At 42.0% G+C, this 24,429-nt stretch overlaps 1 protein-coding gene across 2 annotated transcripts in view; it reads left to right on the forward strand.

Moving 5' to 3' along the window:
• The window catches only part of zbtb11 (zinc finger and BTB domain containing 11), a 48,625-nt gene that overhangs the window by 13,419 nt on the left and 10,777 nt on the right, over nt 1–24,429 (forward strand). For both annotated transcript variants that reach the window (XM_078560062.1, XM_078560063.1), the window contains exons 5-9: nt 3,555–3,731; nt 5,280–5,486; nt 13,685–13,829; nt 15,372–15,489; nt 16,575–16,733. In XM_078560062.1, the coding sequence (XP_078416188.1) occupies nt 3,555–3,731; nt 5,280–5,486; nt 13,685–13,829; nt 15,372–15,489; nt 16,575–16,733 (806 nt within the window). The remainder of the gene's footprint in view (nt 1–3,554; nt 3,732–5,279; nt 5,487–13,684; nt 13,830–15,371; nt 15,490–16,574; nt 16,734–24,429) is intronic.

The following is a 24,429-nucleotide window of genomic DNA, read 5'->3' on the forward strand; positions in this document are numbered from 1 at the left end:
ATATTGGATTAAGCAATATGAAGACCCTTAATACAAAGCTACAGTAAGTCCTCACTTAAAGTTGTAGTTGCATTTCTGAAAATTGCAACTTTAAGTGAAACAGCTTTAAATGAATGATGGGTTCCATAGGAATCAATGTTAAAGCCAGAGTTGGGTTCCTTCAGACATTTCTTGCTCGGAAAAAACAATGTACAAATTGAAATACTGTATCATACATGTGCAGCAATGTGTGTTTCGAGCTGGAATAACTTGCAAAATAAAATAAATCTCTGAATATAGCAAATACTATATACATTCAAATTAGATAACATTAAATCACCCAAAAAAGTCCTGAGCAGCACAGCTTCTGTGTCTCACCCACAGCACTCCTGAGACTCAGCCTTTTGCTTGCTTTCCTTTCCCACTCTGTGTGTGTCTTTCTGGCTCCTTTCCCACCCTGACTTTCTTTCTCTTCCGCTCCGCACCCACCCCCCACTTCACCTGATCAGCGGCCAGCAGCTTTCCACCCTTGCCCTGCACTCCTGCTCCCAGATCTTGGGCCTCATGTTCTCCCCGCAGCCTGGACATCTGGTGACTGCAGCAGTAACTCCAGCATCAGGACACGGTAGCGGCTGGGCCAGAGTTCAACGTGGTGGTGGTGGTGGTTGGGGGGGCGGGAAGAGTGGGGAGGCATAGTACAGACAACGTAAAACCGAAAGTGGCGATGCAAATTGATAAAAATGCCCTAAACCATAAACGACATTAAAGTGAAACAATTTTAAGTGGGGCGACTTAAAAGTGGGGATTTATTGTATAATGAGGAATAGTTGGGGTTTATTTGGATTATAAATGGCACAAAAAGTCCACTGCTGCTTGCAGCGACTCCTACCAGGAGACCTGCTGTCACGGTATGTTAGGCTCATCTGCCTTGTGCCATCCTCACACATCCACTGTAGCTTATCTGCAACCGCCCTGTGACGCCCAACTATCCCTAGGTTGACCCCTCTTTTTGCTGCCCTCCATTTTGTCCTTTAAGAGAGATCTCTAGCTTTTCAACTCTGATTGAATGGCCAAAATACCGATTTTCTTTTCTGGATGACACTTGCATCTTAGCATCCACATTTCAAAGGCCAAAAATTAATAAATCTTGTAAACCTATCACATTTGTATCAAATATTCACATTTTTCATGTTTCTGTTCATGGTTTCAGGATCTTTTGCCATCTAGATTGTAGGTTTTGATTTATTTTTGCAAGCATCATAGTTTTTTCTAAATTATTCTCTGGACTAGAGTCTCTCATTTGTCAGACAGTGTAAGGATAGCAGATTTCTTTCCCTATCCCCAGGATTCCATGATGGGATTTGAATTCTCATTTTCTGGATAATTAGTTCAGTCACACAATCACTAAAGCCCCGCACCCCCCATTTAAAGAATGTGAGATATCAACTAAAACAAGTAAAAAAGATGGTTTCTCCATCAGTACTTCAGTGAGTAGTTGAACCACAGGGGAATCCTAAGTTTACTGATGGTAAGCGGGTGTCACAATTGGCTTGACCTATCATGAACTAAACGAGATTCTCGCCGCTGATCCAGTTCCTTATGCTGGAAGGGGACATATATGAACTTGAGGTGAGAAGAGAGTTAGCTTCAGTTGTGAAACACACTGTGAAATAGCCTTGACCATGGGTATTGATAAGCTGTGACATGAATAATAGGCATTCTGACAAATGTGAGACTCCAGTCCTGAGAATAAATTTAGAAAAGACTATGATGTTTTTAAACATGGAAGCACTGGAAGGTGCCAGTGCAACTGGAGCTGCAAGAATGTCCATGCCATCAGAGCAAGGGAGATTTGGGTGAAATAAAAGAAAAATAAAAACAATAGAAGTGTTTTTATAAAGGTAGTGTTGTACCCCCTTCAACTTAGAGGTCAATAATTAAAGTGTGTATTCAGGATTGATTGAAAGGGCAGAGGAAAACTTATGCTGTGGGCATATTTATTTGTCAACATTTTTTACCCTTAGTTTGTTTGAAACCTGATCTGTATTGTAATGAGCTACTCAGTTTTTCATAAGGTCAAGTGGTTTCAAAAATGGGCTCTGTTAAGAGATTACTTAAAAAAGGTTTGCGCTGTGAGCTTTAAATGACCCAGTGTGAGTTTTTGTTCAAAAGCAATAAAACCACTGAAGCACTCTGCAGCTTTTCAATAGTTTTTGTGCAATTTTACATGCAGCTTGGGGTATAAAGAGGCAGCACTTTAAATAATGTGCATAATATTAATCCTTTGAACAAGTGCAATAATTTAAAGTTGAGGGACCTGTGGAATGGAAACATTTATTTAACCACAAAAATGGAACATACTTCACATATAACTTTCAGTAGACATTGATTTTTGGGAACTCTTGTTTCATTTGAGTTGAAGCAAGAATGTAAAATCGTGTGCTGTTGGCTTGATTCAGTGGCAAAGCTCTGGCCCTGAGTCAGATGCTTGTAGGTTGAAGCCACGCTCCAAGACTTGAGCACATAATCTAACCTGACATTTTAATAGTACTGAAGGAGTGCTGTATTATCACAGGTGCTGCCTTTCAAGAGGCATTAAACCACCTATGATGTCTAGAAAAATCCTATGACGCTGTTTGAACAAAAGCAGAGAGTTCTCCTGGCAACTATCTGAGGCTGTTCGCAAACTTCATATTTGATGCCACAATGAGCTTTCAACCACATCCACGCCGTCACCAAGACTCCCTTTTCCAACCTCCATAATATCTCCCTGCCTCAGCTCTTTACTGCTGAAGCCCTCATCCATGCCTTTGTTCCCTCCAGACCTAACTATTCCTAGCTTGTCTCCCACACTGTACCCTTTTAAACATCAGGTCATTCTAAACTCTGCTGCCGCGTCCTAACTCGCACCAAATGCCATTCACCCATCACCACTGTGTTCACTGACCTATACTGGTTCCCAGTTAAATAATGCCACAAGTGACCCACCTATTTAGATGTTGAGCCTTATGAGGATGGGAGAGAAATGTCACAGTTTTCTGTTTGTTCTTGGTCATTTTCCCTGTGGTTATTCACTCTGGAATAAGGTCAGGAGAGTCCAGATGCAGGTCCTGTTACTAAAGAAAAGACTGGGCTCGTCAATCCAAAAAGATGTCTTTCATCATAAAAACTAACTAGCTCTTTTTTAAGCAAAATGTTTTTTTTTAGCTATGATGCTGTGTTGGATTCTTTGTGTCATTGAATTTGCCAGTTTCAGCAAAGCTGCTGCAGAGAAACGCCAAACAAAGAGCAGCCGTCTCTTCCTGCGAGAGGAAATGAACATCAGTTATTCTCTGGCTGCTATTGCACGCATCTTTGAGGAGATTGAAAGCAGCATTCCAGAGACATGGGAGTAGATTGCTCGTCTGCCATCACCTAGAGATAACATAGGGACTACGTAGAGAATAGAGGGATTTATGTCATCACAAAATAAAATAGTATAGTGCTCTGAAAGCCTATAAAATGAACTATATAGCTGCTTTACTTAAGCCTGGTACTTCTTAACCCGTAAATAAGTGAAAGTATTTCTTCCTCAGGTTGCCCAGAAATTGGTGAAGAGAGGTAGAAAGATGCAACCAAAACGAACCACCGTAGAGGGAGATGATGTAGAGATGGAGCACAAATGTAATGAATGTGGAAAGGCTTTCCCAAAACGTTACACCTTGATGATGCACATCATGACCCACAACAGAACCAAAGAATTTAAATGTCCGGTAAGAATTCTGAGGAATTTAAAAAATTCAAATCCAGTAAATGTCCCAGTATTGTCTTGTGTTGCTAGTAGAACCAATTATTTTAGTTTTGTGTAGTGTCTGTAAATTTCCACAGAATCCAAATTTTTGACTCCAGCAAAGTTACTTTTAATAATTTTACTGTCTTCATTCCAATAGAGTTGGTAGTTTGCTAATATACATTATTGTTATCTGCAACACAGGTATTTTTTGCACCTATGATTGAATTTCTTATATTCTGATATTTCAGACCTGTAGTAGGGATGGTGAGGAAGATATATAGGAATTTTTCCTAATATAAAATCGAAAAATAAATTTTTTTGATAGCTTAGCAGTTAAATCTTTTGGCATGATATGTTACTGATCCATATAGGTCTAGACCTGGGGCAGAATATTACGCACAGCGTGCACCCGACATGCCCGAGCATAAAATGAGGCGCGATGATGTCGGGCATACGTACCAATGTCATTGCACAGTCTCGTGATACACGTGTGCAAGATAAGAATACGTTGTGATAAGTTTCAGCTAGTGTTTTAAAGAGAACTTTTCAGTAATAGTGTCGTGAGATGTTTTTCTATGTTAAAAGTACTAAATAAATGCACATTGTTGTTGTAGTGATGGGAGAATTGATTCAGGCATAAAACTAGGACTACCAGTATTTTTTTTACCTTACAGACACTTGGCATGTTCAATGTTGTGCCAGAGTCAGTTGCGCACCCGCCGATAATTAAAAGGCCTATTAAGGCCATTAACAATCTAATTAAATTCAAATTTACGCTGTCGGTCCAACCGAACGGTTGGCGGGCAGGCAAAAAGGCCAAGCGGGCTTTACATTTTTTAGGAAACCTCATCCACGAGCAGGATGAGATTTCCTAAAGCAAATAAAAGTTAAATAAAAACTTTATTTTTGAATTAAAAACATGTCCCAGCTCATGTGACAGAGTCATATGAGGGGACATATTTTATTAAATTTTTATTCTCTTCATTTTTTTTTACACAGCGCTTCAATCTCCCTGAGGCAGCTTCGTGCCTCAGGGTGAAGTGCTCTTTCTCACACATGCGCGAACTGCACATTAGGCCCGGCTCTCCCTCCTCCCCCCACCTGCACAGGCAGCGCTCAGTAAGGTCCGCCTGCGTGAAATCGCGGTGCAGAGTCGATCACGGGTGGCAGTCGGCTTCCTGACCACCCCCGCTGAGGACAAAATCCTGCCCCTAATTTGTACTAATTAATTCATCCTAACTTTGTTGTGCATATTTGCTAGCATCTCTGATTGGTTTTGTCTCTGATGCCTTTCCATGATGTACCAACACACTCTTGGTGTCCACAAATAAAGAATGGTTTCTTGAGCTGGATATATAAAGGTACCTGGTCCCTCTGGAGATGTACCCTGTTACTGAAAGGTGGAAGTATGGGGAGAAGAAAACAAACCTGTAGAGTAGGATTTATGCAATCTTTTAAGTTTGCACTCCTGTTCCAAGACTTTTTACTATGACAGCAATCTTAGTTAATTATTTCCCTATTGCTTTAGCTCTGTGAGAAGGAGTTTCTCTACAAAGCCTCTCTCCTTTCTCATCTTCTACGGCACAAACGGAACAATGAGCAAATAGATGAGAGTCCTGGAGGAAGGACAAAGCGGCAGTTCATCTGTGATATCTGTGGAAAAACATTGCCCAAGCCATATAACCTACGACTTCATATGCTAAAACACACAGGTGTCAAGCCACATGTGTGCAAGGTGAGAATTCATTATGATAGGTTTCAGCTAGTGTTTTAAAGAGAACTTTTTAGTAATAGTTAGTGCCGTGAGATTTTTTTTCTATGTTAAAAGTACTAAATAAATACACGTTGTGGTAGTGATGGGAGAATTGATTCAGGCATAAAACTAGGACTAGCCATATTTTTTTTACCTTACAGACACTTGGCATGTTCATTGTTAATTCAGTAACAATGCTACTGAAACTCTCACTTTTAGGTTGACATTTAAATTTGACAACCTTACAGCTAATGACTTTTGTTAGCAATTAGCATGACTATCAATTGAGGTTCCTTATGTAGTTACAATGGATCATCTTACCTTGGCTTTTTTTAATTGAATATCCTTCTCCTCAGTAAGTGATGTTTGTTGTTATTCCTTATACCATTGAATGAATAAGTTAAAGTTTTAATTCATAAACACTGATTACTGTTGATGGAGATAGTACAAAACCACAGGAATTTGTTGTTCTTCAAAACAGTGACAGAAAAATCATTCCCCTGAGATGAATGATGAGGTAATTCAGACACTAGATGGGTTTAAAATTGAAAAGGAGATGGTGTTGGACAGGTTATCTGTACTTAAAGTTGGTAAAGCACCAGGACCAGATGAGGTGCATCTGAGGATACTGAGACAAGTGAGAGTGGAAATTGCAGAGGCACTGGCCATAATTTTTCAGTCTTCCTTGGACTCAGGGGTGGTCCCAGAGGACTGGAGAATTGCAAATGTTACACCCTTGTTCAAAAAAGTGTGTAAAGAGAAGCCCAGCAACCACAGGAGGAAAGCCAACGTCGATTTTTTAAGGGAAAAAAATCATGTTTAATGAACTTGCTCAAGTTTGTTAAGTAACAGATAGGGCTGATGAGGGCAATGCTGTTGATGTGGTGTACATGGACTTCCAAGAGCCATTTGATACAGTGCTGCACAACAGACCTGTGAGCAAAGTTATAGCTCATGGAATAAAAGGGACAGTAGCAACATGGATACGGAGTGACAAAAAACAGAGGGTAGTGGTTAATGGATTTTTTTTTGTGTTGGAGGAAGGTTTATAGTGGAGTTCCCCATGGGTTGGTGTTGGGACCGTTGCTTTTCCTGATATATAGTAATGACCTAGACCTTGGTATACAGGGCACAATTTCAAAGTTTGCAGATGATACAAAACTTGGAAACATTGTGAACTATGAAGAGGATAGTGTAGAACTTCAAAAGGATATAGACAAGTTGGTAGAATGGGTAGACAGGTGGCAGATGAAGTTTAATACAGAGAAACATGAAATGATTCATGTTGGTAGGATGAACATGGAGAGACAATATAAAATAGGAGGTACAACTCTTAAAAGGGGTGCAGGAGCAGAGGGACCTGGTGTATATGTGTATAAGTCATTGAAGGTGGCAGGACAGGTTGAGAGTGCAGTTAATAAAGCATACAGTATCCCAAGCTTTATTAATAGGGGCATAGAGTACCAGAGCAAGGAGGTTATACTGAATTTGTATAATTCATTAGTTCGGCCTCAGCATTCAGCCTGGGCACCGCACTTTAGGAAGAATGTGAAAGCATAAGAGAGGGTGCAGAAAAGATTCACAAGAATGGTTTCAGGGGTGAGGAACTTTAGTTATGAAGGTAGATTGGAGAAGGTAGGACTGTTTTCCTTGGAGAAGAGAAGGCTGAAAGGAGACCTGATAGAGGTCCTCAAAATTGAGGGGTCTGGACAAAGTAGATAGGGAGAAACTGTTCCCACTCGTGAAAGGATCGGGAACCAGAGGGCATAACTTTAAAGTAATTGGTAAAAGAAGCAAAGGTGATGTGAGAAAAAACTTTTTTACGCAGTGTGTGGTTACAGTTTGGAATACACTGCCTGAGAGTGTGGTGGAGGCAGATTCAACTGAAACATTCAAAAGGGAACTAGACTGTTATCTGAGAAGAGAATGCGCAGGGCTGCGAGTAGAAGGTGGGGAAATGGCACTAGGTGAATTGCTCATTCAGAGATCCAGTGCAGACACGATGGGCCAAATGGCTTCCTTCTGCACCGTAACAATTCTGTGACTCTATTGCATTTAGAATATCATTTTATAATGTTGTAAAAAATCTATTTTAGTAAAATGAAAATATAGGAAACCATTTTTATAAGGAGCTTAGAAATATTTGTGATTATTAGCTGTAATATTGTTTTATCCCGAGTTCTAATCAGTGCCATGACAGGAATAAAACATGTTTCACAATTTATTGTCTATTCTTTTTGTACCACGTATTGGTGAGTATGAAGTAGGTTAAAATTAAATATAATTTCAAACAGATTTACACTAATTTGTGGATTAGTTCCGGTGACATCACTGAAACCTTTTTTACTGTGCATTCTGTTCTCAGCTGTGAAATTATCTCCTTGAGATTTGTGGAATATTTAATGGAGCTGAAGTTATCACATGGTATAAATAAATATGGGAATATAAATAAATATTTTTTGATGTATTGTAACCTTAAAAAAAAAAAGAGTGGAACATTTAACTAATTGTTTTTCTCACATTGGTCTTTGGTTCCATATGATATAGACATTTAACTTGGTTTAATGTCTGCGATACTTTGGAAATCAGGATTTTTTTTTTCAAAAAATGAGCAAAATGCTGTGAATAATACTGTATTTGCTGGGTAAGGGACGTTAGGTTTAAAATACCAAAGAATGGACTACTTGTTAATGCAACATTAATAATTCATAAATTATTATTGGCAGAAACTGTAGTATTCATATATATTTTCTAGTAAAATGTTGATAATACTTGTGTCTGATGGCACTGTACAGGAAGAGTGGCCAACTGCCATTATCACCATCCTCAAAAAAACGTGAAAATGGAAAACCATACTCTAATGGTCTTCCTCTGAAACGTACTGGGACAAGTGTCCTGGCGAGTCGTACAACTAGGGCGATAGAGGGAGGTTTAAACAGTGGGGGCAAGGGATCAAGTTTGGGAAGCTGTGATAAATGGAGAAGACAAGGCAAAAGAACAAGATAGGAATAAGGGAAATGATGATCAGAGCATGGCAGGAAGGGACAGAGTGTACGAACCTAAGATAAGGCTAGAAAAAACACAGAACTAAAGGCTCTGTATCTGAATGCATGTTGTATTCTTAACAAAACAGATGAATTGACAGCACAAAAGAAATAAATGTGTATCTGATAGCCATCACAGAGACATGGCTGTAGGGTGACAAAGACTGGGACCTGAATGTTCAATGGTACATGACATTTTAGGAAGGTCAAGAAGCTAGGAAAAAGTGGAGGGGTAGCTCTGTTAATTTCTGATGAAGGAGAGAGTGACCAGTGGAGAGAAATGACCTTAGTTCTGGAGTTCAAGATGTAGAATCAATTTGGGCAGAGATGAGAAATCGTAAAGGTAAGAAGTCGCTTGTGGGAGTGGTTTAAGGGCACCCTAACAGTAACCACTGTGGGAAGGGGTATACAGGAAAAAATAATGGGGGCTTGTGAGAAAGGTACAGCGATAATCATGGATGATTTTAATCTACATGTAGATTGGATAAATCACATTGGCAAAGGTAGCCTGGATGCTGAGTTCGTAGAGTGTTTTCGGGACAGTTTCTTAAATCACATTTTGGCACTAACCAGAGAACAGGCTATACTAGATCTGGTAATGTGCAGTGAGACAGGATTGATTAGTAGCCTTATAGTGAAGGTGCCCCTAGATAGCAGTGATCATAATATGATTGATTTCCCATTCAGCTTGAGGGAGAGCAGAGTGGATTTAAGACTACATTTTTTCTAAACTAAGTAAGGGCAATTACAAGGATATGAAGGCAGAGCTGGCTAAATTGAACTGGGAAATTAGGTTAAGGGATAGGTCAGTAGCGATGCAGTGGCATACATTTAAGGAGATATTTCAGTATACTCAGAGAAGATACATTTCAGTGAGAAAGAAAGACTCCAGAAAGGACACACCACCCATGGCTAACTAAAGAAGATAAAGATTGTATCAAATTGAAAAAAAAAGCGTATAAGTCCGCAAAGTTGAGTGGCAGATCAGAAGATTGGACAGAATATAAGGAACAACAAAGAATGACTAAAAGGTTAATAAGGAGGGAGAAATTAAAGTATGAGAGAAAGCTAGCTAGAAATATAAAAACAGATAGTAGGAGTTTCTACAGGTATTTAAAAAGGAAAAGAGTGAAGTGAGTGTTGTTGGTCCTCTAGAGAGTGAGAATGGGGAATTACTAATGGAAGATAACGAAATGATGGATGAACGGAACAGATATTTTGCATTTGTCTTCAAATGAGACAAATAAGATCCCAGGAGGAAGCACTAAAGGTGGAAAGGGTGCAGAATGTACTCTGGGTGGGGGGCTTCAATGCCCCTCACCAAGAGTGGCTCAGTAGCACCACCACAGACCGAACTGCCCTAAAGGACAAGTTGCTAGACTGGGCCTGCGGCAGATGGTGAGGGAACCAACAAGAGGGAAAAACATACTTGACCACATCCTCACCAACCTGCATGCCGCAGATTTATCTGTCCATGACAGTATCGGTGGGAGTGACCACCGCACAGTCTTTGTGGAGACAAAGTCATGTCTTCACATTGAGGATACCCTCCATTGTGTTGTGTGGCACTACAACTGTGCTAAATGACATAGATTTCGAACAGAACTAGCTACTCAAGACTGGGTATCCGTGAGATGCTGTGGACCACCAGCAGCAGAACTGTACTCAGCCACAATCTGTAACTTCATACCCTGGCATATCCCCCACTCTACCATTACTGTCAAGCAAGGGGATCAACCCTGGTTCAATGAAGTATGCAGGACGGCATGCCAGGAGCAGCACCAGGCATTCCTAAAAATGAGCAAGTGATAGATAGAGCAAAGCGATTCCACAACCAACGGATCAGATCTAAACTCTGCAGTCCTGCCACATACAGTCGTGAGTGGTGGTGGACAATTAAACAACTCACTGGAGGAGGAGGCTCCACAAATATCCCCATCTTCAATGATGGAGGAGTCCAGCACATCAGTGCAAAAGATAAAGCTGAAGCATTCGTATATATCTTCAGCCGGAATTCTGAGTGGATGATCCATCTTGGCCCCCTCCAACATCGCCGATGCCAGTCTTCAGCCAATTCAGTTCACTCCACGTGATATCAAGAAACGGCTGAAGGCACTGGATACTGCAAAGGCTATTGGCCCTGACAATATTCCGGCAATAGTACTGAATATTTGTGCTCCAGAACTTGCCGTGGCACTAGCCAAGCTGTTGCAGTACAGTTACTGGTATCTGGCATCTGCCCAGCAATGTGGAAAATTGTCCAGGAATGCCCTGTACACAAAAAGCAGGACAAATCCAACCTGGCCCATTACTGCCCCGTCAGTCTACTCTCGATCATCAGTAAAGTGATGGAAGGGGTCATCAACAGTGCTATCAAGTGGCACTTGCTTAACAATAACTTGCTCTCTGATGCTCCGTTTTGGTTCCACCAGGGCCACTCACCTCCTGACCTCATTACAGCCTTGGCTCACACATGGACAAAAGAGCTGAAATCCAGAGGTGAGGTGTGAGTGACTGCCCTTGACATCAAGGCAGCATTTGACCAAGTGTGGCATTAGGGCAACCCTAGCAAAACTGGAGTCAATGGGAATCTCCACTGGTTGGAGTCATACCTAGCACATAGGAAGATGGTTGTGGTTGTTGGAGGTCAGTCATCTCAGCTCCAGGATATCACTGCAGGAGTTCCTCAGTGTAGTGTCCTCGGCCCAACCATCTTCAGTTGCTTCATCAATGACCTTCCTTCCATCATAAGGTCAAAAATGGGGATGTTCGCTGCTGATTGCACAATGTTCAGCACCATTCACAATCTCCAGATGCTGAAGTAGTCGTAGTCCAAATGCAGGAAAACCTAGACAATATCCAGGCTTGGGCTGACATGTGGCAAGTAACATTCACGCCATACAAGTGACAGGCAATGACCATCTCCAACAAGAGAGAATCTAATCATTGCCCCTTCACATTCAATGGCGTTACCATTGCTTGAATCCCCTGCTATCAAAATCCATGGGGTTACCATTGACCAGAAACTGAACACGACTTGCCTTCAAGAGTGGTTCAGAGGTGAGGAATTGTGCAACGAGTAACTCACCTCCTGACTCCCCAAAGCCTGTCCACCATCCACAAGACACAAGTCAGGAGTGTGATGGAATACCTTCCACTTGCCTGGATGAGTGCAGCTCCAACAACGCTCAAGAAGCTTGACACCATCCAGGAAAAAGCATCCTGCTTAATTGGCACCCCTTCCACGAACATTCACCATTCGTTCCCTCCACCACCAACAATCAGTGGCAGAAGTGTGTACCGTTTACAAGATGCACTGCATAAACTCACCAAGGCTTCTTAGACAGCACCTTCCAAATCCACGACCGCTACCATCAAGAAGCACAAGGGCAGCAGATACATGGGAACACCACCACCTGCAAGTTCCAAGCCGCTCACCATCCTGACTTGGAAATACATCACCGTTCCTGCACTGTCACTAGGTCAAAACCTTGGAAGTCCCTCCCTAACAGCACTTTGTGTGTACTTACACCACAGGGACTGCAGTGGTTCAAGAAGGCAACTCACTACCACCTTCTGAAGGCCAATTAGAGATGGGCAATAAATGCTGGCCTAGCCAGCATTTACTTCGTGTAAATGAATACAAGAAAAGCATGATTAGAGAATCGGTTAGTTAACAGGAAACTGAGTCTAGGGAGAAATGGGTCTTTTTCGGGTTGGCATGGTGTGACGAGTGGAGTACCACAGGCATCAATGCTGGGGTCATAACTATTTACAATTTATATCAGTGACTTGAATGTATGGTTTCTAAATTTGTTGATGACACAAAGATGGGTAGGAAAGAAAATTGTGAAGAGGGCACAAGGAGTCTGCAAAAGGACATTGATAGGTTACGTAAGTGGGCAAAAATTTGGTAGATGGAGTATAATGTGAGAAAATGTGAACTTGTCCACTTTGGCTGGAAGAATAGAAAAGCAGCATATTATTTAAATAGAGAATGCAGAACTGTGAGGTCCAGAGGGATCTAAAGTCCTGGTACGTGAATCACAGAAAGTTAGTATGCAGGTACAGCAAGTGATTGGGAAGGCAAATGGAATGTTGTTGCTTACTGCAAGGGGAATTGAATATATAAGTAGGAATGTTTTACTACAGTTGTGCAGAGCATTGGTGAGACCACATCTGGAGTACTGTGTACAGTTTTGGTCTCCTTGTTTAAGAAAGAATATAAATGTGTTAGAAGCAGTTCAGAGAAGGTTCACTCAACTGATACTTAAGATGGGGCAGTGATCTTATGAGGATTGGTTGGATAAGCTGGGCCTATGTTCATTGCAGTTTAGGAGAATGAGAGGTGACCTTAGTGAAACATATAAAATCCTGAGGGGACATGACAGGGTGGATGCTGAAAGGATGTTTCCCCTTCTGGGAGAGACTAGAACTTGAGGATACAGCTTAAAAATAAGGGGTCTCCCATTGAAGATGGAGATGAGAAGAATTTTTTTCTCTGAGGGTCGTGAATCTTTTGAACTCTGTTCCCCAGAGAATGTTGGAGGTAGGGTCAATGAGTATTTTTAAGGCAGAGGTAGATAAATTCTTGACTAACAAGGGAGTCACAGGTTATCGGGAGTAGGTGGAATGTGGAGTTGACGCTGCAAACAGATTTACCATGACCTTATTGAATGGTGGAGCAGGCTGAATGGCCTACTCCTGCTCCTAATTCGTATGTTCGTAAACGTTAAAAATGGTGCAAAATTGTTCAGTTTCTTTAAATTAATACTCAAGCCAAAGTTCTAAGGGTTTTGAGTTAAACAAATCATTAAGGATCTAGCTCAATTTCTGGTCTGTGCTGGTTAGCTGGTGTGGAACTGGTAGTGATGCTACAGTTGCACCACTGTGCTAACAAAGAGAAAAATGTCAGAATTCCCTCTTCTGATTTCTGTACAGTGACCAATGCAGACACTGGTTGAGGACAAGATCAGGCTTGACTTATGTTTAAATAATGGCACAGTATGCGATATCTGCGTAATGGTAACCCAGTGAGGGCATCAATGCTTTCAGGACAGGATTGGATGACTTTAGATTGTTATATTGTGAAACAGAATGTTCCAGTATTTTAATTTTACTTTCCCCATTCATTAGATATGTGGAAAGACCTTTGGCTATAAACATAGTTTAAGACTGCACATGGCTCATCATGAAGGTAAAAGGGAATTTAGTTGTGAAGTGTGTGAAAAATCATTTGCTACAAAACGCAGTCTTCAGGAACACAATAGTGTTCACACAGGTAAGGAAATAAAGGTGTGTCAGAAAACATAATTTATAGTTCATGGTTGATAGTTGATGGGAAATATGTGACTTCCTTATTACTGCCCCGTGTAATTTCTCCAATAACAGCCAAATGTCAAAACATAGAAAAACTTATAGCACAGATGGAAGCCACTTGGCACAGAGCTCTGGAATTCCCTCCCTAAACCTCTCTGCCTCTCTTCCTTTCTTTAAGAAGTTTCTTAAAACCTATCTATTTGACCAATTTTTTGGCTGTATGGCCTAATATATGTAGGAATATGTGGCTCTGTGTCAAATTTTGTTTGATACCACTTCTGTGAAGCACCTTAAGACTTTTAATACATTGAAGGTGCTGTGTAAATGTGTTGCTGGTGATGTTGACCAGTAGTGTATTATCCTTCTCTAACTTTATCTAGCTTTCAATGTTTTTTTCATTCATTCATGAGATTATGGGCATCACTGGCTACGCTAACATTTATTGCCCATCCCTAATTGCCCTTGTTCAGAGGGCAGTTAAGAGTCAACCACATTGCAGTGGGTCTGGAGTCACATATAGGCCAGACGAGGTGATGACGGCAGATTTCCTTCTTTAAAGATATTAGTGAACCTGATGGGTTTTTACGACAATGGTTAGACTTTTAATTCGGATTTTTTATTAAATTCAAATTCCGCCATTTGTCATGGTGGGATTTGAACCCAGGTCCTCTGAGCATTACCCTGGGTCTCTGGATTACCAGTCCAGTGACAACACCATTGTCCTCCAGCTCCTGTCCTCTAACATCCAGCTCTGTGGATTTCCTTCCCGTCCTTGCATTATTTCCTTCCAAGTCCTTCAGAGATCCTCTCTTGGCCCCTCCTCTTCCTCACCTACATGTTGTCCGTGACAATTTGCTGAGACAGGTGGTCAGTTTTACACTTGAGTCGATTATGCCCGCTGTACTTTATGAACTGTCCATTGACTCTGTCTTTTCAGACTGGTAGATAGAGATCCTGTATTGGATGTGTCATCCTTGGTCTAAAAGCTGGATTTTAAGGAGACCTTGCAGGAGGGGAGAGAAAGTTGGAGAGGTTTTGGGATTGGGAAGACTGAAGCCAATGCCTTTGCCCCCTGTACAAATCCCACACTCTTCCCCATTGATTCTATCCCTTTCCCTGGCAATTGCCTCAGATTAAATTAGACTTTTTACAACCACAATCTGAATTTCCAGCCCTATTTCCTCTCCATCAAGAGGATTACCTACTTCTGTCTGCTTCCACCCTACCTCAGTCTTCCATAGCTTGATATTTCTATTTTCCACTTTTGGCACATTTTCTCCAAGGCACTGCATCAGTGTAGGATGGAAAACTTTGAATAAAATGTACTTACCCTTGCCTTTCCTTTCCATTTAATTGCTTTCTTAGAAACTGCAAGATGTACCATAATGTCTGATCGAAATATGTTTTCTCTTTTCGTGTAGATCTGCTAAGTATAGTTTTTGTACATTTGTGCTTAAAAGGCATCCATTAAATTTTGCTTGGTATGTTGCTTTAATTATTTCAGGTGAATCTAAGTACCTCTGTTCAACTTGTGGAAAATGTTTCAAACGTGCCTCTGGTCTTAGCAAGCACTTAAAGAGACATTTGCCAAAGCCTGAAGTCAGAAGCTTTCAATGCACGCAGTAAGTTGATAGAATGAATTGATTTTATATTTGTCATGTGTCTTGCAGAGCAATAGAAACTATATTAGGGGGAGGGGGAAAGGAATATGTAGAGGTTCCACTTTGACGAGGATAAGATGCCTGAGGACTCGAATGTAGAACACTTGGTGTAGATATTTACTGTAGGATATTTACAATTTGGCGTAGATACTTACTGTAGGATATTTACAATTTGGCATAGATCCATACTGTAGGATATTTACAATTTGAAGTAAGTTATTTTAAAACACAATGTGTGATAAGGAGAATTCCATGTTGGGCTTCGCTTTTCTAACTTATGATTGGCCACCATCACCACCCACCTGCAATATCCATCACTTTACAAGGTTATATAGTGTGATTACTTGTTTGTCTAGGATAATTCTATAGGACCAATTTTTATTTTCATCGCCAGGGTGATAATGGCAGAGCAATTGTTCACCTCCTATTTACGGAAACTGCCTGTTTTCATTCTGTTGATTTCAATGGAATGAAAATTGGATAGGTTCTATAAAGAGCAGATGATCTACTCCTCCAAATTACCATCCAAGAGGTACAGACAGAACAGGATTCCTGCATGTCTGGAGGTGAACATGTCCTGCAAAATGATAGGTCAGATTTAATTGTTGCGCTGGAAATTAGACCGGGATAGCTACAGATGTGACTTCATAATAATCCAATTTTAGATTTGAGATACTTTGAACATCTAGAATTAGAAGCTAAGTAAATCTTCATTAAAATTCCTGAATTCCTTCATTTCTGGTGGACTTATTGTCAGTGATTTCTATTGCTTTTGCTTCTGTTGCCACTGACTTCTATCCAGGCTCTGTTATGCAGTTTTATTTGTAGATTCTGGAGCCATTTGCACTTTTGCTGTTTAACTTCACAGTCCCATCATGTAGTCAGATTGTGGTTCTGCAAAACTGATTGAATATTTTGACCTTGAAGTATTTTGTAAAATGACTAGAATTAGGTCCTTATACTATAAGGTTGAATTGCTGACAGTATTAATAGTTATAAAGCTTAATAGAAAATAGCTTTTGAGAAGTAGTCTTCATTCTTTGTAGGTGCGAACGAAGTTTTTATGAAGCACGGGACCTGCAGCAGCACTTGTACAAGCATCTCGGGGTGAAACCATTTCAGTGTCAGATTTGTGGGAAGTGCTACAGCTGGAAGAAAGACTGGTATTCTCATGTAAAAGCACATTCTGTTACAGAACCATATAAGTGAGTACACTTGATTCTTGCCCAGAAAAAATAATTTTTATGCCACAAGTAAGTTGTATAGTTCCATCACAGAAACTCCCATTTAAAATGCTGGTATGTTAAAGTGATGAATAAAATGCAAGTTTGGAATGTCAAAAGAATACTTTAAAGAAGGTTCACAAAATCATCTGAGAAGACACGCGTATTTGGATTTATGGCTGGAAGAGCAGGTTACTCTTTTTACAGTTTCCTGCCCTCCTCTTCTGAACTCTGATTCATGCTGAGGTATGCTTTTGTCAAGGATGCTGAGGCCAATTTTTGCATTTCAGGTATAGCGTCTCAAATCAGGCTGTCCAAAAACTGGACGGGTTTTTAAACTGCCCTGCATGATTTTTAAAATTATTATTATTAGATGAGTAAAATAACTTACCGGCTTGTTGGGCTAGGTGCTGCATTGGCATGGTGTCACGCAGATTAGTTGTTGGCTTTGCATGACTGACCACTTGACGAGTGGTCCAAGCAACCCTTAACCCAACCTGGTCCAAACCGCCTGACCTGAAAACTGTCAAGACCTGAAATCCAGCACAGACTCGGTCTTGAGGTTGCCAATTTTGAGACACTGTACCTGTTTCGCTATTGCTATAGTTGAGATCACCTGACCTTGTAAAGTTCAGTACCACGTCATGATTGAATTTTCCCACTAATCATTTGTAGGGAATTGAACAGCATATTGATCAGAATTTACTTTAAGCATAGTTCTTAGAGTTGAATTCAAGGAGTAGGACTTTTGGTGTTCAACAATTCTTAAGTCATCCCACATTACTTTAGTGCTTCAGTCTTTAAAAATCCAGGTACATTCCCATCAATGCAGTCTGTTATTTTAATTCATTTTTAATTTGAATGCTAGTCTTTTTTTTTGCAGACAAAATACAGCTGCTGTTTCTGGTAATGCAGTAATGTGCATGTTCTACTCATTCTGTCGAGTCATTTGAGACTATTGGGACAAACAATGTTTCTTCGGAAAACTGAATTGATGTTCAAAGGAAAGTTGTTGAAATCAGTTTAGGTTCTGTTTGTCCAATAGCATGTTATCCATTTAATATCCTTACAAGCATTAATTAACTGCTGGATTTAATTTTACTTATAATTTGGCGACTATTTAAGATGAGTTTTCGATTTTTGATAAGTTAAAGGAATGTAAAAGAGGCAGCAATATGCTTTCCCCATCCTTTTGTATATAGCAATAGTGTTGTGCATTGATTTAGCAGGTATAACGCAGCTTGAATACGTGTTTTACATGTTCACAGCTTTGATCTATTATTCAGGCATCAAACTAGTTTGTAATTGCCAAACAATATTCATAAATCTGCTAGGGCAGAGATGCTGGTGCTCTTCTTTACATTTGTCCTGGATTTGACAAACTGAGAAAATCATGCCAAATACTTCATGATCAGCCCAGAAGCCACATTAGGTTTCTGGGAGAATTTCTTCAGCTTATTTAGTCAACAGAGCATGACCTGGTTGAAAATTTTGCCTGCTATGAATAGAAGGAAATTTCATGGTAACTATTGCGGCTTGAGCGATAACCTCCAGTTAGCGTAGCAGTAAAGTCACTGAACTAGGAAGCCAGAGGCCCAGGCTGATGCTCTGGGTACATGGGTTCAGATCCTGTCACAGCAGCTGGTGGAATTTAAATTTAATCAATAAATCTGGAATATAAAGCTAGCCTCGGTAATAATGACCATGAAACCATTGCCGATTGTTGTAAAAAAAAAACACACCTGGTTCACTAATGCCCTTTTAGGGAAGGAAATCTGCCATATTTACCTGGTCTGGCCTACACATGACTCCAGACCCACTACAATGAAGCCCAAGAGGAATGAAACTGGACAGATTACCCAGCATCAACCTAGGCACTGGAAATGACAATGGCACACCCTGTCACACTGCAAAGCCTTCCTTAATAACATCTGGGAGCTTGTACCAAAATTGGGAGAACTGACCCATAGACTAGTCAAGCAACAGCCTAACATTGTCTGTAGGATAAGATGGGAGTCCTCAACATCTGCCCTGGACCCGATGAAGTCTCATGGCATCAGGTCAAACGTGGGCAAGGAAACCTCTTGCTGGTTCCCACCAACTGCCGCTGCGTGCCCCCCCCCCCCCCCCCCCCCCCCCCCCCCCAGCTGATTAATCAGTGCTCCTCCATGTTGATCACTACTTGGAAAAAGCACTGAGGGTGGCAAGGGCTCAGAATGTACTCTGGGTGGGGGACTTCAATGTCCATCATCAAGAGTGACTCAAGAGCACTACCGCTGGCCAAGTCCTAAAGGACATTGCTGCTAGACTGGGTCTATGGCAGTGGGTGAGTGAACCACCAAGAGGGAAAAACACACTTGACCTCGTCCTCACCAATCTACCTGTCGCAGGTGCATCTGTCCATTACAGTATCGGTAGGAACGATCACTACACAGCCCTTGTGAAGACGAAGTTTCGCCTTCACATTGAAGATACCCTCCATCGTGTTGTGTGGCACTACCACCGTGCTAAATGGGATAGATTTCAAACAGATCTAACAACTCAAAACGGCATCCATGAGACGTTGTGGGCCGTCAGCAGCAGAATTGTATTCAACTAAATCTTTAACCTCATGGCCTAACATATCCCCCACTCTGCCATTACCGTCAAGCTGGGGATCAACCTTAGTTCAGTGAAGAACGCAGGAGGGTACGCCACTAGCAACCTTAAAAAGAGGTGTCAACCTGGTGAAACTACAATACGGCTACTTGCATGCCAAACAATAGAAGCAGCATTCGATCAAAGGAGTTAAGTGATAAAAGAGCATGAGGAGAGCAGCAGAGATACAGGATAAAAGAGAGTGGCAGAGACACAGGATAAAAGAGCGCGAGGAGAGCGGCGACACACAGGATAAAAGAGCGCAAGGAGAGCGGCGGAGACACAGGATAAAAGAGCACAGGGAGAGCGGTGGAGACACAGGATAAAAGAGCACAGGGAGAGCGGCGGAGACACAGGATAAAAGAGCACAGGGAGAGTGGCGGAGACACAGGATAAAAGAGCGCGGGGAGAGTGGCGAAGACACAGGATAAAAGAGCGCGGGGAGAGTGGCGGAGACACAGGATAAAAGTGAAAAAGTGACATCACAGGAAAGCTGTGGCCTGATTGGTTAGTAGGAAATCTACACCAAATTTGAAAAAAAAAAATTGCAAAGCATAAATTAATTAACTAAGTCAAGATGGCTGGGCAGGTGATGTGCTGTAGCTGTATGATGTGGGAGCTGGCAGATCCCATTGTGAGCCGCAGTGACCAGATCTGCAGCAAGTGTTGGTTGCTGGCGGAACTGTGGCTCAGAATTGATCCGAGCTCCGGACGCTGTGGCACATCCGGGAAGAGGGGAGTTACCTGGACGCTTTGTTTCACCATGGCACAGGAGGCCATTCAAGAGGGGGGAGCAAAAAGACAAGTGGTAGTTGTAGGGGATTCTATAATTAGGGGAATTGATAGCATCTTTTGTAAGCAGGATCAAGAGTCCCACATGGTATGTTGCCTGCCTGGTGCCAGGGTGAGGGACATCTCTGACCGGCTTGAAAGGATTTCGGAGAGGGAGGGGGAGGATCCAGTTGTTGTGGTCCATGTCGGGAAAAATAACATAGGTAAAACTAGGAAAGCACTTGCTGCAGATATGGTCACTGCGGCTCGCAATGGGATCTGCCAGCTCCCACATCATACAGCTACAGCACATCACCTGCCCAGCCATCTTGACTTAGTTAATTAATTTATGCTTTGCAGTGTTTTTTTTTCAAATTTGGTACAGATTTCCTACTAACCAATCAGGACACAGCTTTCCTGTGATGTCACTTTTTCACTTTTATCCTGTGTCTCTGCCACTCTCCCCGTGCTCTTTTATCCTGTTTGGGGATTATCAGGAACTAGGAACTAAATTAAAGAACAGGTCCTCAAGGGTTATAATCTCCGGATTACTACCCGAGTCATGTGCAAATTGGCATAGGAACGCGAGAATAAGGGAAGTAAACACATGGCTAAAGGAGTGGTGCGGGAAAGAGGGGTTTCATTTCATGGGGCACTGGCATCAGTATTGGAACAGGAGGGATCTGTATCGTTGGGACAGTCTCCACCTGAACCGATCTGGGACCACTGTTCTAGTGAAAAGGGTAAATAGGGTGGTCAACAGGACTTTAAACTAGAAAGCTCAGGGGAAGGGAAGGGTAAAACTCCAAGAAGCATGACTAATGGGAAATAAAGCAGCAGGTTAGCATATGGGGGAGTGGATTCAACTTCATGGAAAATTATGAAAAAACTGAAAAGGAAGGAGAACCCAGGAGAGGCTATTAAAGTCTCCAGAACACAAAATAGGACAGAGTGTTTGGAAAGGGCTAGGAATCTAACTTCAGGCACATCAGATAAAGGGACGACAATGAGAAGGGGGATGGGAAATACAGGACCGAAGGTGCTGTATCTGAATGCACACAGTATACAAAATAAGGTAAATGAGCTTGTGGCACAGATTGAAATTGGCAGGTATGATGTGGTGGGCATCGCGGAGACATGGCTGCAGGTGGATCAGGACTGGGAGCTGAATATCCAAGGATATACATGCTATCGAAAAGATAGGCAGGTTGGCAGAGGGGATGGGGTTGCTTTGTTAGTAAGAAATGAAATTAAATCGATAGCAAGAAACAAGGGTCAGATGATGTAGAATCTGTGTGGGTAGAGTTGAGGAACCACAAAGGTAAAAAAACCATAATGGGAGTTATGTACAGGCCTCTGAACAGTAGTCAGGATGTGGGGCACAAGATACACCAGAAGATAGAAAAGGCGTGTAAGAAAGGAGGGTTACAGTGATCATGGGGGATTTCAATATGCAGGTAGACTGGGAAAATCAGGTTGGTAGTGGATCCCAAGAAAAGGAATTTGTGGAATGTTTACGAAATGGCTTTTTGGAGCAGCTTGTGGTGGAACCCACTACGGAACAGACAATTCTAGATTTAGTGATGTGTAATGAGGCAGATTTGATAAGGGAGCTTAAGGTGAAGGAACCCTTAGGAGGAAGTGACCATTATATAGAATTTACCGTGCAATTTGAGAGGAAAAAGCTGGAATCAGATGCAACGGTATTACAGTTGAACAAAGGTAACTACAGAGGCATGAGAGAGGAGCTGGCCAGAATTGACTGGGACATGAGCCTAGCAGGAAAGACAGTGGAACAGCAATGGCAGGAGTTTCTGGGAGTAATTTGGGAGACACTGCAAAAATTCATCCCTAGGAAGAAGAAGCATACTAAAGGGAGGACGAGGCAACCATGGCTGACAAGGGAAGTCAGGGACAGCATAAAAGCTAAAGAGAAAGCATACAATGCGGCGAAGAGCAGTGGCAAGCCAGGGGATTGGGAAGCCTACAAAGACCAACAGAGGACAACTAAAAAAGAAATAAGGAGGGAGAAGATTAAATATGAGGGTAAACTAGCCAGTAATATAAAAGAAGATTGCAAGAGTTTTTTTAGATATATAAAGGGTAAGAGAGAAGCAGAAGTAGACATTGGGCCGCTGGAAAATGACGCTGGAGAAGTAATAATGGGGAACAAAGAAATGGCGGAGGAACTGAATGGGTACTTTGCGTCAGTCTTCACAGAGGAAGACACGAGTAACATCCCCAAAATTCAAGAGAGTCGGGGAGCAGAGGTGAGTATGGTGGCCATTACCAAGGAGAAGGTGCTAGGAAAACTGAAAGGTCTGAAGGTGGATAAATCACCTGGACCAGATGCATTACACCCCAGAGTTCTGAAGGAGATAGCTGAAGAGATAGTGGAGGTGTTAGTGGTGATCTTTCAGGAATCACTGGAGTCAGAGAGGGTCCCAGAGGACTGGAAAATCGCTAATGTAACCCCCCCTGTTTAAGAAGGGAGTGAGGCAAAAGACGGGAAATAACAGGCCGATTAGCCTGACCTCGGTCGTTGGTAAGATTTTTAGAGTCCATTATTAAGGGTGAGATTTCAGAATACTTGGAAGTGCATGGTAAAATAGGGCAAAGTCAGCATGGTTTCATCAAGGGGAGGTCATGCCTGACAAATCTGTTAGAATTCTTTGAGGAGGTAACGAGCAGGTTAGACAAAGCAGAGCCAATAGATGTTATCTACTTGGACTTCCAGAAGGCCTTTGACAAGGTGCCGCACAGGAGGCTGCTCTGTAAGATAAGAGCCCATGGTGTTAAAGGCAAGGTACTAGCATGGATAGAAGATTGGCTGTCTGGCAGGAGGCAGAGAGTGGGGATAAGGAGGTCCTTCTCAGGATGGCGGCCGGTGACTAGTGGAGTTCCACAAGGGTCAGTGTTGGGACCACAACTTTTCACTTTATACATTAATGATCTAGATGAAGGAACTGAGGGCATCCTGGCTAAGTTTGCAGATGATACAAAGATAGGTGGAGGGACAGGTAGTATTGAGGAGGTGGGGAGGCTGCAGAAGGATTTAGACAGGTTAGGAGAATGGGCAAAGAAGTGGCAAATGGAATACAACGTGGGGAAGTGTGAGGTCATGCACTTTGGTAGGAAGAATAGAGGCATAGACTATTTCCTAAATGGGGAGAGAATTCAGAAATCTGGAGTGCAAAGTGACTTGGGAGTCCTAGTCCAGGATTCTCTTAAGGTTAACTTGCAGGTTGAGTCAGTAGTTAGGAAGGCAAATGCAATGTTGGCATTTATTTCGAGAGGACTAGAATATAAAAGCAAGGATGTGCTGCTGAGGCTTTATAAGGCTCTGGTCAGACCACATTTAGAATTTTGTGAGCAATTTTGGGCCCCGTATCTCAGGAAGGATGTGCTGGCCCTGGAGAGGGTCCAGAGGAGATTCACGAGAATGATCCCAGGAATGAAAGGCTTAACATATGAGGAACGTTTGAGGACTCTGGGTCTCTACTCGATGGAGGTTAGAAGGATGAGGGGGGATCTGATTGAAACATACAGAATACTGAAAGGCCTGGATAGAGTGGACGTGGGGAAGATGTTTCCATTAGTAGGAGAGACTAGGACCTGAGGGCACAGCCTCAGAGTAAAGGGAAGACTTTTTAGAACAGAGACGAGGAGAAACTTCTTTAGCCAGAGAGTGGTGAATCTATCGAATTCATTGCCATAGAAGGCTGTGGAGGCCAGGTCATTGAGTGTATTTAAGACCGAGAAAGATAGGTTCTTGATTGGTAAGGGGATCAGAGGTTAAGGGGAGAAGGCGGGAGAATGGGGTTGAGAAACTTATCAGCCATGATTGAATGGCGAAGCAGACTCGATGGGCCGAATGGCCTAATTTCTGCTCCTCTGTCTTATGGTCTTATGGATCCCACAACCAATGGATCAGTTCTAAGCTCTACAGTCCTGCCACATCCAGTCCTGAATGATGGTGGACAATTAAACAACCAACTGGAGGAGGAAGCACCACAAATAGCCCCATCCTCGATGGGGGAGCCCAGCACATCAGTGCAAAAGACAAGGTTAAAGCATTTGTAAGGTGCTCAGTGGAGCCAATTCGATTTTACTCCATGTGATATCAAGAAACGGCTCAAGGCACTGGATACTGCTAAGGCTATGGGTCCTGAAAACATTCCAGCAATAGTACTCCAGAATTAGCCATGCCGCTAGCCAAGCTGTTCCAGTACAGCTACAACACTGGCATCTAGCCGCCAATGTGGAATAT

This window comes from Cetorhinus maximus, chromosome 16, assembly GCF_964194155.1.
Source record: "Cetorhinus maximus chromosome 16, sCetMax3.hap1.1, whole genome shotgun sequence".
NCBI classification, from domain to species: Eukaryota; Metazoa; Chordata; class Chondrichthyes; order Lamniformes; family Cetorhinidae; genus Cetorhinus; species Cetorhinus maximus.